The sequence below is a fragment of the Pyxicephalus adspersus genome, chromosome 5 (assembly GCF_032062135.1).
Source record: "Pyxicephalus adspersus chromosome 5, UCB_Pads_2.0, whole genome shotgun sequence".
Taxonomy (NCBI): domain Eukaryota; kingdom Metazoa; phylum Chordata; class Amphibia; order Anura; family Pyxicephalidae; genus Pyxicephalus; species Pyxicephalus adspersus.
Genome location: NC_092862.1, coordinates 113,238,448 through 113,257,490, shown reverse-complemented (window position 1 = coordinate 113,257,490; position 19,043 = coordinate 113,238,448). Strand labels below are relative to the sequence as shown.

The 19,043-nt window shown below is 36.3% G+C and overlaps 1 protein-coding gene across 1 annotated transcript in view; it reads right to left on the bottom strand.

Annotated features, from left to right (window-relative positions):
* Positions 1-19,043, bottom strand: part of HIBADH (3-hydroxyisobutyrate dehydrogenase) — a 67,600-nt gene that overhangs the window by 12,601 nt on the left and 35,956 nt on the right. The window contains exons 5-6 of the mRNA XM_072412482.1: positions 1,938-2,071; positions 940-1,016 (exon numbers count right to left, since the gene is read on the bottom strand). Of these exons, the coding sequence (XP_072268583.1) occupies positions 940-1,016; positions 1,938-2,071 (211 nt within the window). The remainder of the gene's footprint in view (positions 1-939; positions 1,017-1,937; positions 2,072-19,043) is intronic.

The window sequence follows — 19,043 nt, the reverse complement described above, 5'->3', positions numbered from 1 at the left end:
CATGTTCCATGTCTCAGACCCTTACTGTCTTCAGCAGCATTTCCATAAAGAAGAATAGCAGGATCTCTAGTCCTACGTTAGGTTTCTTAGGCTACGCACACATGTGCAATAATTATCGTTGGAAACAAACGACTAACATCTGATCGTCCGATAATTGTTAACAAAAAAAAGTGTACAACGACACCGATGAACGAGGAATGTTGCTGGAAGCGAACAACCGTACCGGCGGATCTGATTGGGCGACGATCATTCGCTATCTATTGTGTGATCATGGATTGTTCTGTGATACACTTTATCCTGTACATGTCACTTCCTGCATCGTTTAAACGATCAAATCTAGTGTGTGTACATTATTGGTGGATTATTTCTGAACGATCGTATCTTTTCAGCATGTACAGAATTGTGCACAATACGATTGTTCAAAATAATCGGGAATAATCGCTGATCAGTTGTTAAACATTCGTTTTCTAACAACAATTATTGCATGTGTGTACGTAGCCCAAGTTTCCGTTTTCTGCAGTATTTCTCCAATCTCCAACCAAGTCTGCAGTTTCTGACTATCATTTCCATTAGTATATCTGCAGTCTCTGAAAGTCTACAGAAGTAATATATAAAATGGCCATTATGTGTGGCCCTTTGGTAATGTCAGGGGCCATAGGTGAGGCCCCTAGATCTCAAAACTCCTTCAATTGCAACCCTTTGCTTGTAAATTTGCAATATATTGTAGCCAACTAGTACTAAGTTATGGAGGCAGCATCAGTTTTTGGTTAGCTGTGTAAGCCCCCTTTCTATAATTGTATCCAACTGGGTGTTTGCATTTTAAGAAAAAAAAACAGTGGAAAAACTAATTCTCTTTACCTGAAACGCAGTACCTTTGCATAACTATGCATATTATATTTTTTGTAAATATCCAGAAAAAGAAATTCATATAGAACATACCTTATTCCAAGATTCATGGCTTCTGCTGTGCCAATCATGCCAATTGCCAGTAGCATGTTATTGCAGATTTTTGCTGCCTGAAAACAAGCACATTATTATAACAATAAGATAACATGTAATGGAATATTTGGCTTTCTTAAAATATATAAATCTTTACACGGTGGATATCTGTGCACCAACATCTAACAATAACATTGCAATAACTAAAGTAGGTTTTTCTTTCCCGTTGATAAGCCAAAGACACAGATGTCTAGTCTGAAAACAAGACAAAGATCTGGGCTGGATAATGTCGACATTTACATGCTGACAGCCTGAATACAAGTTGATTGACTACAAGCTAAATGTGCTTATGAGGTGCTCAAAAGAAGATGGGGCATTGATTGAGTGAGACTGGAGGGGAGTGGGGGTATTTGAAGTTAACTAAACTACCAACAAATAATATCTAACTGGCATATGTTTATTTCCCCAGTGATAGAACTTGATAGACATATGTCTTTTTCAACCTATGTAACTAGATCACTAAAAAAAAAATGGAGAACTTTGCTTGTTGCTATTAACTTTTACTTTCCTTTATAAACATGGCAATTCTGCAAAAAGTGTAAATTGTGTGTAATAGCACTGGTACTTACATTAATAAACAAGCCTAAAATCCGGCTGCAACAACACTGATCCGATACATTTTCACCCCCTACATCCAATCGCATATACCAATTTGTTCTTCACCCTTGAGCTGTAAGAGGTATTACTAGAGATATGGGAATACATGTTTACCTATCTGCTCTATAAAACCTAGGTATAACTTGTAATAAAGCCCTAGAACCACTCAGATTTTCTGGATGTCTTGCCCATAGGTGTCTCAAGGCCTGGGCAACAGGATTCAATTGACACACCTACTACTTTGTCATTATTGAGCAGTAAGCATAGGAGTAGAATAAAGTAGTAAATGAGTTAAAGATCACCACTATGATTTCCCACTAATTTTAAAGCATGAAGCATACCTGTCCTGTTCCAACTTCCCCACAGTAAACTACATTGGCTCCCATGCATGACAAGAGTTCTTTTGCAGCATCAAATTCTTGCTCAACTCCACCAACCATAAATGTGAGGTTCCCAGATCTGGCTGCTCCAACACCTTAAAGCAAAAATAGGAGAAAAGCATGCTTAATAAAGAGGACCATAATACTACAGTGACAAAAGACAGCTTTTTACTGTGCATCTGCGATAGGGATATAGACATTGTTAAAAATATTTTAAACAGTTATTAATCTTTGCCCTCACTGACTTAAGTAGCTGCAGGTATAGTAGAGCATTTCAATCTCAAGCAGTAGAGCAATTCACTCACATAAATTTAAATGTTATTAGCTGCCCCCTTCCCAATAGTGATTTAGCAGCCTTATACTCTTGCTAATGTACATACAGAGTACAAAGTTTAAGAAGGGAAGCTAAGCTGATGAGAGGGCCAATCTAAATGATTTCAGTAACTTCATAAGTGCTTGGTGATGACCACTAACTTACCTCTGAAGCCCACCTAGGATCTTTCTCCCTACCGGAAGCTTAAAATAATGTTTTGTTTTATTTTGTGAAATATATGGGACTCTCATAGCCTACCTCCCTTTAAAAACCCTAGATGACTGGTAAATATGCTAGCCCAGTGGTTAAAAAATTTTCTAAAATCATAGGCCTAGGATAGTTCAGGTAAGTGAGCAGTTAAAGGTGCTTCATTGAACACTCGTTTTGAGGAAATAATTGAAAGTATTAAAGATAGATACATTAATGGTGGCACTTCTTCGGTTGCCTTGGCAAATGAAGCATATGATATAAAAATAGGCATAAACACAGATCACCTTAAGTGAAAACTGGGCCAACAAAATCTGTTGATGATCAAATATAAGCAGGTGCAGCCAAATGCAATTCTAGTGTTTCAAAAATCAAGATTAGCCTGGCCACTTTTAGGCTTTCCCATTGGACTTTGAGGCCCTCTGTGCTATTAAAGTGCCAATGGGTACATTTTGTGGTGGATTTCAGTCCAACCACTGCATAAAAAGTAATATTTATAAATAATAATAGGATTTACTGTTTTTTCTATATGTAGTTTTTAATGAAGGGTGACTTTTATTTATATTGTGGATGCATTTATTTCATAATGCTTGACTCGGAAAAACAGCTTATTAATTACTGCCAATGATACTTTACTGATCCTTTAGCTGTATTTATCCATGGTACATAATAATGAATTCAAGAAATCCTGTGATATGGCCTGAAACAAATTAAGACAACAATTCAAGCCAGAACTTACAAACAAAAGCCGGTATTATCCATCATAGGTCAACAGCTTTTTATCTAGATTACAGGCAACTAAATATCTACAGAAAGCCATTTATTAAACCGAAATGAATGCTGACAACGGCTCTCAGCTGGTTAATTTTTTGACAGCTGCTCCCCCTTAGTAGTACAAACACTTAGGTTGAAAACAGATGAAAAAATAAATTACTTAACCAAAAAGAGCAATTAATCATTTTACAGTGCAAACAAGAAAATTGATACTTAAATCTACAGAGAATTCCATTTAAGGACTGCTACCATATCTTACTTGAAAAAGATTTTTCTCCTCAAAGTACACAATTAAAACAAAGGTACACAAAGTAAAACTTGGTCAATTAGACTATAAGTATTAATAGGCAATAAAACACAACATCAGCAAAGATGTGCTTATTGATTATGCCTGAAGCAATTCAGAAGCCATCCGGCTGGGATTATGATAAACAAAAAAAAAAAAAGGCAGGATAGGGGCAGGGACAGGCAATTAAAGTGACTTTGCCAGCAAAGTTTAGAGGTGATGCTACTTTGAATTTAGATTTCTACAAATGAAATCACAGGGGCTAGCACATTTTACCCAAACCCCTACCCTTCCCAGGAACCTATGTTCATGCCTTCACTGTGCTTCAATGGTGCCTTACATTTCCTTCTACCATCTAAGGTCAAAGTACCTTAAAGGTGGAAAGTACCACTGTTTTAGACACTTCGTATAACTCCTGGTAAAAAATATTTAAAAAAACTAAGTTTGTCTTTGCTAGTCACATTTGTAATATAACATTGTAAAAATAACCATTTTATTAGAACAGTTACTGTTTTGGCCACAGAGAATATTTTTGAACCATTGGTGAAAAAGGGACAACCAGCAGGAAACATGTAAAAACAATAGGACATAAAACACTGTACTGATGTTCCCCCAGAGGTTACTAGGGGTTAATTGGTGTATTTACCGGTTTGCCTGGTGTTTCAGCTATAAACACCATACACAGCTATATATTAAGGCATAGGGTGATGTGATAAATCATTGATATCGATAAGGTATAAATATAAAAGGTATTCATTCCCTTTTTGTGGTAGAGGTTGCATCATCATTAAGAGCAATGGATGTGGAAAGCCTGTCAACTTATCAGACATGAAAACGGCTTCCTTCTGGCACTCTTTTCTGCATTCCAAGGTGCTTTTCACCACATTTGTAAAGCGTGGTTATCCGAATGACTAAGTCTAGTCCGACCATTTTTCACCAAACTCTCTAATAAGCAAGACATCTGCAAAACTGCTGGAACATTAGGGGTTTCTTGAGTAATTTGTCCCTCTTAGGTCAGTCTGACACCAATAAACTTTTTGACTCTCTGTATTAGGGACATTCTTCCTAATGGCCCGCAATACAAAAGGCATTCTTTCTGCTGACCACAATGCTAATGTACTATAAGCTGTGAATATATAATAATTATAGGGATTCCTTAGTACCTAAATGTTATTTCATGGGTCCCCCCATGTTTAAAATGTTGGGAAACACTGCTCTAGGGACTGCTATGAAAACTGGGTTATTGTTGGATATCACAAATTTACAATCATGCCACTGTCCAGTGTTCATGCAACTACACCCCCCTCCCATTTTGATGTAAAATTTAACTAAGGGTACTGACCTGCAGGTTCATGACTGTATATACTAAACTGAATACAAGACCGACTGGATGAATAACTGAATAGCAGGTGTAGCGTTCCCAATAGAGTGGTTAGTGATCATATATACTGCTAAAGCTGTAGCTCCACCAGTGTCTAAACAGGGTGGTTGGAATAGGTTTTTGAAGTCTGTATATTTGCTTTCCAAAAGATTTCAGGTCTTTTTTAAAATACCAATTTTTAGGTGGGTTCTCCTCTATTTAGACACTATTTAGGTTGCTACATGCTGGACCAACCTGTGAGAAGAGAACCTTATTCCTGGAAGGAAGTCATCAAACAGCTTAACAGCAAGGTCTCTTAGGATGATTTTAGAAAGAATTGTGGAGATTTAGCTCAGAAAGCTAATGGACATCAGGTCAAAGTGGCAATTTAGTCTGTATTATTGCCCTTGGAGTGGCTTATTTAGTTAATTCTACTTGTCATGATTGTACTAAAACGTGACAATGAATCGACCGCACCAGATTGTGTCATCTGGTTATGGGGCTGGCTTCGCAATTATGCAAATAAAATAGACTTTTAACTCAATACATTGTACTTTACATCCACCTGTAAAATTCAAGGAAGGAAGCAATGTGCTTTGAAAAGGAAGTATTCCTGTGTATACAATGTTACCAGCTGTCTTTGTTGCAAAACTGTAGTAATGCACAACTTTAAAATTGTGTAAAAAAATTAAGAAAACAAGAAGCACGTAGTTTAGGAAACAGTTACATTCCTGATGGCCTTACACGACACAGGGAACCACTTGCATTTTCTAAACCTGAAAATATCACAAAGTACCCTAAAAAAGACACTTTTAACCCCATGCCACCATAAACATTAAATCACAATGTCTCACGAAGAGACTAAATATGCATTAAGCAGACTTCCACAAAAAGGGGGCCAATGGGACCAAAAAGCCATCTACACTGTCTTTAAAATGCAATTGTTCTAATCATTTTCTACAGATGCAGCCTCACAAGGGGCTGCTGTCACAGGGACCATTTACGACGTATTATGGTGTCTCTATTGTTTACCGGGGACACTTGCTAACCAGGCGACAGCTGGGACAGAAAGCTGCTGCTCAAGGAACAATATAATCCCGTGAAAGCAATCAACAAATTTAAGGGTGTTAATTAACTTTACACTTTATCATGTTCAATTAGTTGTCTTTTTTTAAAGCAGGGATTGCCGTGCACAATCGGTTTAGAGCATGCCATGTTTGATTTGTAAGTGATCACATTTTTTGTTGCTCTGTCCATGTCAGATGTTCCTTTGGGTTTTGGTGACACAGACGAACGACTTGCACACATGCTCGGCAATGGGATAATCTGGTTTATTATAAACCACCATAACATAACCCCTTGTTAACACTGCATGGGCAGTCTCCAACATAGGAAATCAATGACAGCACCAGTAATTAGGTTTTTAATTCAGTGTGTTTCTACAAAAAAAAGCTGTATAACACATTTACAAAATCTTGTAAAAAGTAGTGTAAAGCTGTACAGTCAAAGAAGTTAAGTGAAATATTACCCGAAAAGTACAGTCTAAGGTTAAAAATTATCTATGTTTTTTTCAGGTTTAAAATGCTGCCATTTGCCCAATAATAGTCAACTATAAGCATCAGCTTCTGTTATTCATAATACAATGCATGCAGTGTAAATGGTCAAACCCTATCTGGATAGAGTTTGGTTTGGTAAAACACTGTATATTATACACTTTCATTGTTTTGTTAAAACTATCATGCACAATCAGAATTGAATAGATAATTCAGAATTGGCCAGTGAAGATGGCCTAAAGACCTAACCCAGTAGAAGACCAGCCAAAGATTTCATTGCAGTGAGGGGGGCATGGCATTTTGTCTGACAAGTTTCCCATAATTTGACAATACAGTTTGGTCCATACATATTTAGACAAAATTTCATAACTTTGGATCTGTACATTACCACAGTGAAATTGAAATTAAACAATTGAGAAGCAGTTGGAGAGCAGAATTTTGGCTTTAAATAAATTGTGGTTTTAAACAATCAAAAATTGTATAAAACATTTTAGGATGCCGGCTGAGTCCCTGAGTCGGTCGGGTCCCGCTGTCTGTCCCCCCGCCGCCACGTGTGCGGGGAGGAAGATGGCGCCTGCCCTGAGGCCGGTGAAGAGGCCGGGGACGGATCGCCCATAAAAGCCCGTATAGAGGGCTGACTGGAGAACTGAGGTGCCGCTGGGGTGGGGGGAAGCCTCCCCACCTTAGTCTTCCTCTGTTTGCCCATCTTTGAGGGCGGATGCGCTTGGTATTCGGTGGATTGTGGTCTGATGCCGGAGGAGAGAGGGATCACACGTCCATCTTGCTCGCGCGCTTGGCCACGCCCCCTTAGGAGTCATTTTTTAAACACGATTGCCTCATTTGAGGGTCAAAAATGTAAGTGCACAAGTTAGTACTGGTAAAATACCATGTTCCTTTTTTATACTTAAATCCTCAGGCAATCTTAAACCCATGGACATCACCAGACTCTGCGTTTCCTTCTTTGTAATGCTTTGCCAGGCCTTTACTGCAGCAGTTTCCAGTTGCTGTTTGTTTGTGGGTATTTCTGTCTGAAGTTTTGTTTTCAGCAAGTGAAATGCATGCTCAACTGTGTAGAGATCCGGGTGATTGACTAGGACATTGGAGAATATTCTATTTCTTTTGCTTTAATAAACTGAAGGGGTAAATTCACTGCATGTTTTGGGCCATTGTCTATCTGTACTGTGAAGTGCTGCTCATTCAACTTGGCTGAATTTGGGCAGACAGTATGTCTCCGTACACCTCATAGTTCATCCTGCTGCTTCAGTCCTCTTTCACATCATCAACAATTACTATTGACCCAGTACCACTGGCAGCCATGCGTTCTCAAGCCATCACACTGCCTTCATTGCGTTTTATAGCTGACGTAGTATGCTTTGGATCATGAGCAGTTCCAAGCATTCTCACAATTTTTTCTTGTCATCATAGTATTTGTTGATCTTTGGTAGATTTCTTTTTCCACAGTCTAATTTAACCTTTCTATTATTGAGGCTTACAAGTGGTTTGTGCCTTTCAGTGATTCTTTTGTATTTGCTTTAATGCAGTCTTCTCTTTATGGTAGACTTGGATATGGATATACCAACCTCCTGGAGAGTGTTCTTTACTCGGCTGGATGTTGTGAAGGGGTTTGTGTTCACCAAGGAAATGATTCTGTGATCATCCATCACTGTTGTCTTCTGTGGACATCCAGGCCATTTCGTGTTTTTCTATTCACCAGTGCACTCGTCTCAGAATGTACCAAACTGTGGATTTTGCCACCCCTAATCTTGCGACTTCTCCCATAGTTTTTTCTCAAATTAGGGCAGAGTGTGCACTTAATATCCATATTCATTATATAATTGCAATTTTAATGTGTTTTAATAAACAGGTAAAAGAAAACACATGGCCTTATGTTTTTGGAAGTTCTACACGGAGAAACCAAACATGGAGAACATTACAATAATGCACACAATAAGTTAGGATAGCTTAAACATGACACTGAATTTGCATAGAAATGTCATTACCATATGACCAGTTGTGTCAACTTTTTGTGTCAACAAAAAGAGGGGACCAATTAAAGAGGGGTTTTTCTCACAAAAATAAATGTGAATGTTTTCGTCGTTTGAAATATTAATCCTCAATGGTTTTTTTCAGGAGGAACAGAATGAATAAACTGCCAACAGAATGAATAAACTCTATATGTAGTTTTGTTTGAGTGAAATAATAAAAACAACTGTATTTTAGGGCTGTGTTCAATGATACCAAGACCTGAAGAAGGGGGACTCTAAAACCCCATAATGTGTAATCTCATTTGCAGGTTCGGAGATGTTATGCATTTGCCATTTCCCCTTGCATGCCCGCCTTTACTTGAGCAAAAAATACAACCTTTGACTTTCACTCCTGAAAGTTTCCCAATTATAATTATTCCCTCTAAAATGAGAACACTGACTGTGTCTGTTTGAAGAGATGGATATATCTCACTTTTCATATTTAGATGTCTAGAAGTCTCTTTACTTTGTGTTCAACTATAAAGCTACAAATATTCTAAAAGTGCATGCATAGCCAAAACTTTTTTGTTGTTTATTTGGATAGAAAAGATAAGGATAGAACCTCTGCCAGGTTATTTTTTGTTGTCTTTGTACCATTGAAAAAATTTCTCTACATTTCCTGTTCCAGAAGTGTAGGAGTGTGAGAGGTTTACCCTCTTAGACAGTTGTCCCTAGAACTAGTGTTTTCAATGGATGACATCATTTAACCCCTCCCAAAACCAGCTCTATAATTTTGAATTAATCATAGTCTTTGGAATTAGCATTCCCATTGGACAGTTTCTGTTCATTCATGGCTTTGGGAAAGGCTCCATATTTTCAGATTTCCAGATATTTTTTTCTTGGTAACTAGTAGAATTACAGGCACACATTTCTCCAATGGTCAAATGGGCAGAATTGTTGCTTTGTGTGCACGGACATGGAATATTGTGTAACAAAGTAACAGCAGGAGCACAACTGGTTGACAGGGACATAACATTGTCACCCTAAAAGAGAAGGTGCTTAAAGGTGGACTTTCATTGCAGAATCACTAGGTAATGTTTATACAGAAGTTGTAGATTTATTAACCAAAATTGCATTAACATGTTAAAGTGTATTAAAGATTTTACCAATTAGGTTTAGATATACTTTAACTCAACACATAAATCCAAAGCGCCTAACCCTTTACACCAAGGTACACTTATCTTGACGCATAGCAATAGTTTCTAAGCAGTCATCGGTACACTGAAATTATAGTACTGAAAAGTACTGTACTGCAATTTCAAAGACTTTACTATGACAACAGGCTTAATTTATACTGTAAATGTTAAATGGCGGCCATTCTGAAGCAACAACAGTCTGCTATGCTAGTACAGAAGATGTGATATTTATGTCATTTATTTATGACATTTTCAATATGCCACCTTGTGGGGCCAAATCAGAGCTATTCATTTTGGGAAGGCACTTTGTAATGCATGTTAACTCAACCCATGTACCACCGTGCCATTCATTTTGTGGTATTGGGTCCCCCTCTCCCCCAATTCTGAGTGGCACCCTAATATACTCACATTGCAGTAAACCACATTGCACTACATCATAAAGTGAATATCTGATTTTGGATCAATTGCAGTACATAGGCAACCTATTCATGTGAATTACTTCCCTAACTCAAAGCAAGTTACCACATAAAAAAAGGAAATGATCATTTTTGATTCCACACATTCAGCAACAGCAAGTCTTAATACATTAAATTGAAATGACTGGTCTGAGAATAGTGAATTATGGTTGCTATAGGTTATTGGTCATAAGACACTGTTTTTACCTTAATGAACACCTAATAACTTTTCAAAGCAAAGTTAAAAATGTTCAGTTTACAATTATCAAACATACCCTCCTGAATTTATAATTTTGTCAAACATTTCATACATACAGCCATACTATACACCCATTTTACACTAAAATAGGGTATAGCATAATGCATAGAGAACTAGAAATGGGTGCAGCCGAAAAGTGGTTTATACTGAAAACCTAATAATGAGTTAAGTTAAATTTTAAAGAAGGAAATTATGGCCTCTATACAAAAACAGCTGAAACCTCAATACACAGCAGCAGAAAACATTAGTTTTCCGCAGAAGATCTGCAGGGAGCAGGGAAGCGGTCGATAGATCCTTAAATTGGAAGCAATAGTCGTTCTTCTGTCCCAAGTTGGCAGCTGCTGCATTTGCAGACCTGGTTCATTATTTACCCATAATGACCATCAAGCTCCAGTCAAAGTCAGATCACAACAACTGTCAGCAGCCCTTTTAATTAGCCTTGTTTGAATTCAGATAAATATCACAATAGCCGAGCTTCTGCTGAAAAAGCAACAGAATGCAGCTAGGGCCAGATTTATCTGCCATTGGAGTGCAAAGCATTGTGAAAAAATTCTAAAGGAAGATGGATGGCGGGGATAGAACATGCCACTTAACCAGTCTATGTAACTGGTGATGCAGGCACAGACACTGATAGGAAGCACTGATTGAAATATTTTATAAAAAGAAAAAAAAAAAAAAAAAAAAAAAAAACTTCATGAAAAACAGTGGATCACTTTTGGTACAGAAATCTAGACCTCAGTGTAAGGCTCAGGTGGTTAAAAAANAAAAAAAAAAAAAAAAAAAGACAAAAACCTTTAAACCCAGACATTCAAATTTAACCTTCTGTCTAGGAGCCAATACATTGTTTTGTAATACACATTTGCACCAACTCCTGTGCCAAGTTTTAAAAACAGAGTCAACTTTATCCAAAGCAGATTAGGTTTTATTTTATGTAACTTTGATTAAGATGCATCATTTATAGCACAACATTTTATCAAGGAGAGCATTATTTCAAATGCTATAACTTGTTCATTGCACAACATAAAATGTACACCGTGCCAGGTCACAGCCATAAGTGGCCCACATGACCATAATTTGCAGAAAAAGTAGCTATATCAATTTTTTGTAACCTTTACAACATAGGTGCATTTTAAATAGGAACCCTATCATTTAGCTGACTATGCCCCTGTTTCAGTGAAGACGTGCTGGTAAGAGCAGAGGTTTTAAAAAGTGACAATAAAAAACGTGTAAAGTACAAGATAAATGCCAAGTATATGTACAAGTATAATCATTTGGTGGTGGCCAACCGTAACATTTTTCTGAAACTTCTAAAGTTATATTACACAGCACCATCTACAGATTTGCATAGGTCCCAGTTATCTATGGAGCCTACAATAAAACCTATGTTACAGTGAAAAGGATCACTTACTCAAAAGACACCTATTTAATGTACTCCTTTTTGTAGCATTTATCTCGTCATTCCATGTCATATGTTGTATGAATTGCTCAGCTGAAGAGGACTGAACTGACCACTACTGCTCCCATACAGAAAACAAATAGTACAGCAAACCTGCATGTGTTCAATAAGGACATGTGACAGGTGTCAGAGTTTTTTGAACAAAACCATAATATATTACAATGTTTCTGGCAACTTCTGGCTCTTAGTCTGTGTTACTGAAGTACTCTTGCATACATTTAGCTTTATTTAGTCAGGAGACATGTGAATATGCCGCTTACATTTTACCCTTTTATTCAATATTCCAGTTTACCATCCTTAGTTCTCTTTCAAATGTAATTTTTTTTCTCTCCATCATCCGACTTGTCATCCTCAATACTGAACAACTCTCCATTGTGGTCCAATCAATAAATTCTACTTCTGCTCAACATTGTTCTACTTCCTGCTCTGCAATATTTTTTTTTCTCGTGTTTTTATTACTCTCCTTTTTAGGGTGCTTAATCCATGTAATTTTGCGCATCATCTTGAGGTCACTAGTGTATGACCACTCAGTTTTTTTCCAACCAAAGTTCCCAGTACCCCAGTAAGCTGTTCCATCCCACCCCTCCCCATTTACCTCTTACTTCCTATAATCAGCTTCAATGGACTTCGACTTTCTCCACCTGCTGACACCTTTTCTTCCCCTCTTCCTTATTGTTAATCTGGGGCAACATGCTGAATTGTTGTCTCCCCCCCCCCCCACCTTCTCACCTTTTACTTAATTCTGCTTAAAGGGCTCATTATACCGTGCTATTTTGACAAATCAAATTTGAGCATTGGTATTTATTCATTTCAGTCAAATCCAACTAGATCAGTAAAAACTGGAACTTTATAATTGATCTGATCAAAATCTATTAATCAGTTATATTGCAGTTGGTTTAAATGATATAGCTTCTATTTTCTGTCACGTAGGAGTAAAAAATGTCATGTTATATTGAAAGTTTAGGTTTTTTTTTTTCTTTTAAGAAAACAGCAAATGTATAGGAAGTCAAAGGGAAACATTTTTGAGTTTTTTTTTCCATGGGGAAAGGTTTTAAAGATTTCTCCAATACAATAATAGGGAATACATTTAAACGTATTGATCATTTGAACCATTAGAATTCCCTTCCGCCCAAAACAAAAGTAATGATAGTTATGGTGATCTATTTACTGAAAATTGTAGTTTTATCACTTCTATATCATACTGTAGTCCTTTACACAAAAACACTGGATGAAAAAGTAGCAGAATGTTTGGAAAATGATGCATCCCTGGAGTCCAAGCAAACCGAGATCATCTGCATTTCATAATACAAGAATGAAGTAACACGGATTGTTAAAAAAGCACAGCAATGCACAATTACATATCTCATGAGTACAAACGCAGCTTGCAAGGTCGTCCATCTTTCCCGTGTTAGAAGCATCTCTTTTCAAGCTCAGGCAGGGAAAAGTGGAATGCTCACTACAACATTCATGTACGCTCAGGAATAGAAGCTATACTATCCCTGTTTAGTCCACAATCACTCTGCACCTTTTTAAATGTAAACAAATGTGAAACGCCACAAACACAAAACATTGTGTTTTCAGAATAGAAACAGCAATGAGGGTAAGGAAGTTAATTATTCCTCATCATCAGTAATTATGATGAGATGAACACAGTTTCCGATAATAAATGGCTGTAATGATGGAAGGCCCCATCCCAAGAAATGCAGTGGTATATTAGCATAACTCTGGATGCAACCAACACAATACTGCTGCTTCTGCAAGCTTGTCATTGAATGATTAGTTAGGAATGCATAATTACCAAAAAGCACACTGTAATTTATTAGTTACTGTGACAGTTCTAGTTCATTAGGAGTTGATTACCACATAGTGCCCTCTAGTGTTCTTCATGCTTGCATGACATCTTTCCTGGCACAGCATAGAAATGTATGATTGTGTATTACTTCTTTAACACTGGACAAATACTTACCAGCTACATTTAATGCTATCTGCAGCTATACTATGAAAATAAAATATTGCAACATGAAACGGGATATCAACTCCTTGTATCATTGCATTAAAAAAATCTGAAACACATTGTCATTCTCATTCCATGAGAACTAAAGGATATAAAGGTTGGCTTGCTAGATATTTTTTGCTGCGTGTCTGTTTAAACTAGATTTACAAAATGTAGGTTGCTCACAAAAGAAAAAAGGAAAAAAAAAATGTAAACTGGGTAGTAAAACTAGATAAAAAAAAAAAGTAAAAGTAAATGAGTAAAAGAATTTTAGCAACTATATAGTTATTGACCAACCTTGGTAGGGCAGCTAAAACGTATTGGGAGTCAGGATTACATGAACAGGGCTTACACATGCGCTTTGCCATGATTTAGTGTTACAATCTTATGGGTTTCTAAGGTTCTACTGTGGGCTGCAACTAACCAATAGCAAACAATCAGCAATCTTCCTCATTACTGTAAGTCAAGCAAGTCTAAAAATTTTAATTTTTTACTCCTTCTACTTGGTGTGCACAGATGTCCAATAATTTTGTATGACAGTACTTCAAAGAAGCGTATGATGCTGACAGCCCACAATGAAAAATATAAAAGCCTGTCTTTTTTCCTATATTTAATATTTGTCTTTTATGAAATATGAAAAACTGAAACATTGTACATTTGCAGCCAGTATTTAAAGGAATCACATGTTCACTAAAGGATTGTGATGTGCCATTTATTTCCTGCAATACCAAAAAACAAGCAGCAGCAAAGTGTTTTCAGTGATGATTTAATAGCAGCTGCTTAATGAGTTGGTCTTCCTGTAGCAAATGAATCACTATTTATTGCTATTATCAACAGTTCATGACCCGCCAGCATGAAATGTCAACCTGATGAATCTCAACACTGCTGACTTTAGAACAGAAAGTTACCCTATTGGAGAAAAAGTCTTATTAGGCTCCATGGCTTAGCAATGGGACACGTCAGGTACATGGGCAGGGAGCTGGCAGCCGGTTGCTTCAGTTCTTAGATTTTACAACAGGCAGACATGAAATGCTTCTTCCCAAAAACAGCCATTCATTTGTGCAGCATATATGCAAATTGAGATGTTTCCACTTTTATATTTAGTGTGGGTAAAAGATTAGGAAAAAATATTTCCTCCTGCAAAGCAACATAATGCTAAAGAGTATTTAGGATGGTAGGCTAAATCCATAACTAAAATACTATTCCAATCAGCTGACTGCAGATGGCTTTCCCTATACATTATTATTTCCAAAGCAGGACAGGACATTTTTTTTGTGAATTGTACTTAGAAAAAATATTAATTGAATAATTAAATAAAAATAAAGTAGTGTGTAGATTTTTTCAATTTCATTTTTGTACAGAAACAAGTTTGGCTTAGGGGCTTTGTTAATGATTTTAGATTTTGATTATTTTCAGCCTTATGTGAACCCTATAAATATGTATGGCAACACAACTTTCTTTACCTGGAGATTCAGTCTGAACCACATACACAAAAATATTGTGGGGAGATAATTTCACAGTGCAGCTTGAAGTGCTGCAACTGGAACTCTCTTTTTAGAAACTGGGTATATCAAAACAATTCTGAATGTTACTTTGTTTTTAATAAAAATGCCAGTTAGTGCACCATAAAAAATTTTTCAGATCTTAGAGTTTAAAAAAGGGAAGACTCATTTTTTTTATTTTTTTGCTAAATAAAAGTGTAAATCAGGGCCTGGATCCAGTTTGAAATTTTGGATAAATTGCAAAATGACCTTTTTATAGATGTCAATGTTATCAAGTGATCTACTATACTATGTTACTGGTTTTAAGGTTGTGGGATCAGTGTGATTGGAATGGATTGTGAAAAAGCATCGAATTTATATTATGATTTCATACTATGTGCCACACAGACATACACACAATAAATACACACACACAAATGCTAGTAGTAATATTTTTATTGAACACAAAACAGGATGTTTCCATGACACATAGGCCGAATTCACACTGGCAATGAGGTCGCAGTGCACTTGCCACTTCCACCCACCAGGAACTGTGCTGCCTCTAGGGGAGACACTATACGTAGGCTCTCTTTAAGAACCAGTGCTATCTTGTGAGTGTTTAAGCGGCTGGCAGCATAAAATGTCTTTAAACCATATATAAAATTGTAACTAGCATAACAAGCATTGTAACACACACCTTAAGCAAGTGGCAATTTCATTGCACTTTTAAAAATCTGTTTCATTGCACAGGAATTTTTAATAGTGTTACACATTTTCGCTTGAAGCCTTTTGTTATTGAGGCAATATTTCATACTACCAACACACAGAAAAGAAGCAAAGCAACCAAAAGAAACTTTGGCTCAGTAGCTAACACCCTCAGGAACGGATCTCAGCCAGGACATTATCTGCAAGGAGTTTATATGTTCTCCCGTGTTTGCGCGTGTTTCCTCCCACATAACAAAAGTTTGGGTAATTGGCCTTCGATTGTGTTAATGACTTGGTAGGACATTAGACAGTTCGTGATATGATAATGGACTTTTGTGAAGTGCCGCAAAGTAAGTTGGTGCTATCTAGATATATAAACAAAAAATAAAAAAATATATATAAAAAAAAAAACACAAAGATGAAGAAAAAAAAAAGTAGATGGCTTCCTATGTTCTCCCTAACTACTCTTTAATATGAAAGATTTTATAAACAATAATTACAATTTCAGTTTGACTCCGAGATATTGTGGTCATTCTTTAGTTTCATACTGGAACAGGGAAACATTCTGGCTTTGCCAATAACCTGCCATGAAAGTAAAATACAACTTCACAGGTCTATACATGTTGGCCAAAAGAAAGAGTTTTGGGAGATGTAAGAGGAATTGAGATGCACCATTTACTACGGTACTGACTGTTTTACCTAGTTCTATTCTATATTAATATAATCATGAATATTAAGGAAATAGAAATATTGGGGATAATCTGATGTTTGTGACCTGGCATTGGTATTACGCCATTAAATATTGTGTGTATGTAAATTATATACATATATATATATATATATATATATATATATATAAATAAATTTTATCTCTAAAAATGGTTCCTTTTCCTATCTTATATTGAGACTTTAGAATTAGATACATTTGGTAACAAGTGATAAAATATTCATCTAGTACATACTGTAGGTAATTTTGCATTTAGTATTTAAATTTGTGGAAGAGGTAACCCTGTTTTATATTAGCAGTTACATATTTCAACACAGATGATGAAATATAACACATAGTAAAGCACTAAACACATGCATTATAGACTTTTGTATACTGATCTTGTGTCTCATGTTCATTAAAACAGCAAATTCTGGCAAGTAAAATTCCATAGCTTTTATCAACGAAGTGCAATTTAGGAAAACATGTCCAATAAAGTCAAAAGAAGAAAATTGAATTGGGGAGCAGTCTTGCCAAATGTGTTCCCTATGTAATTATGTTTTTTTTTTTTTTTTTTTACATTCCTATTTTACTCAAGCAATGTCTGACATCTTGAGGCACTTCTATAGGGTCAAAGCAAAGCGCACTCAAATCACCTTCCCCCACTCTATTAGATATATTTGAGATAAACGCATAATGATCTTGGCAAGGCCATTTACAGTCAAATTCTAGTGAAGCACAAGCTTTGGGAATACACAAGTCAGATTCCTGTTGATCATATCCTCCAACTCAATTTGTGATAAAACAAGCGAAAAGAGATTTTAGTGCCGAACTGCTGCCTTTCCAGTAAAAAAAAAAAAAAAGTTGTACTTCAAAGTGTCTTGCTTCAGATACTGACAATGAGAAGAACTTTGTATGTGAAGAAAGAAAGTCTTTTTCTGGTTTTAAAGGTCAGTACTGTAAAGGGGTAAAAATATGTGCCACGTTTTATTCTTCTTGAGAAAAAGCAACTTTAAGGCAATGAGAAAAACAAGGAAAACAAAAAAGAGCAAAGAATGCAAACTAGGACTTTACAAGAGAAAAAGTCAGAAACAATTGGGGAGGCTACTTGCTGAGCGAGCCTGAGAAAGCAGACATTTTATGGGAATCTAGCGCATAATTAACAGACCAGAAACATAGAATGCGTGAGAGTAAAGAAAGTTATGCCAAGGCAATACAAGGGGGGCAGAGAGGGGAAAAAGAAAAAAAAAAGTCTTCAGACTACTGTGTAGAGATGGAGCCAAGCGGTGAATACACCCAAGTAGGGCTATAATTAAGGCTGAACCCTAGGCAAATATAAACAAGAGAAATTAATGCTGCTCTGTAATTTTTACATTATCATAAAATACCCATTACAACAGCAATATGACTGGAAGCCAATCATTGCTCTTGTATTTTACGTGAGACTGTCACCCACATTCCAGGGTGAAAACAGAAAAAAAAAACTAAACTGAAGAAGCACTCTGTTATTTTTTGTTAAGCTGACCAAAAACATTAGGCTTAAAAAAGAAAAAATGAAAAAAAAAAATGACTTGACCGGTTAGTCCCTAACTTAGCTGGATAAGTCCCCACCGTTATAGTCTGATTTCAGCAAGGTAAAGCCCAATATGTCCCCATAATTAGAACATTTGTCAGAACTTTTTATAGTTTGTAAAAAGGTTAGCAACATAATGGACTCTCCCATTACTTCACCCTCCCAACTCCAAATGAATTGAATAAATATTTTTACTATACTATACAAGTATATGCTTTACTATACAAGCATTGCAACAGGCTGAATAAAATTCTGGTGCTGAATTCTCCTTGCATTTTAAAAAGCTCAGATGCAATAATGAATATAAAGCTGCATTAACACATGTCTTTATACTTGCCAAGAGTTATACTTTTATGTATTTAAAGCAATCATAAGAATATAAATTTACCAAAGGTTTAAAAAGCAGCACATACTTTATAATTAATAAAGATATGAAAGATTTTAGAGTGCATCAAAATAGCCACAGACACCTTGATTTGGCCTACCATGCCATGGAAGAATTTAGAACCTAATATTAAATTCTATGTACTAAGGCAGTACAGAAATATACTGCAAACCTAGGTATTACTCTACTGGCGTTTCTTGCTAATCTGTCAGCGCAGATTTATAGATGTGCCTATAGACCTAAAAATTCAAGATTTCTACCACGAGACGTAACAAACATTTGTGGGTGCAAGATTCCTATTTAATTAAAAAAAAAAAAAAGTATCGACCTCTTAGACAAAAGATGTGGAAAGGCTTATGTCAGAGAACATATTCCAAGAAGAGAATTTTATCTTAAACGAT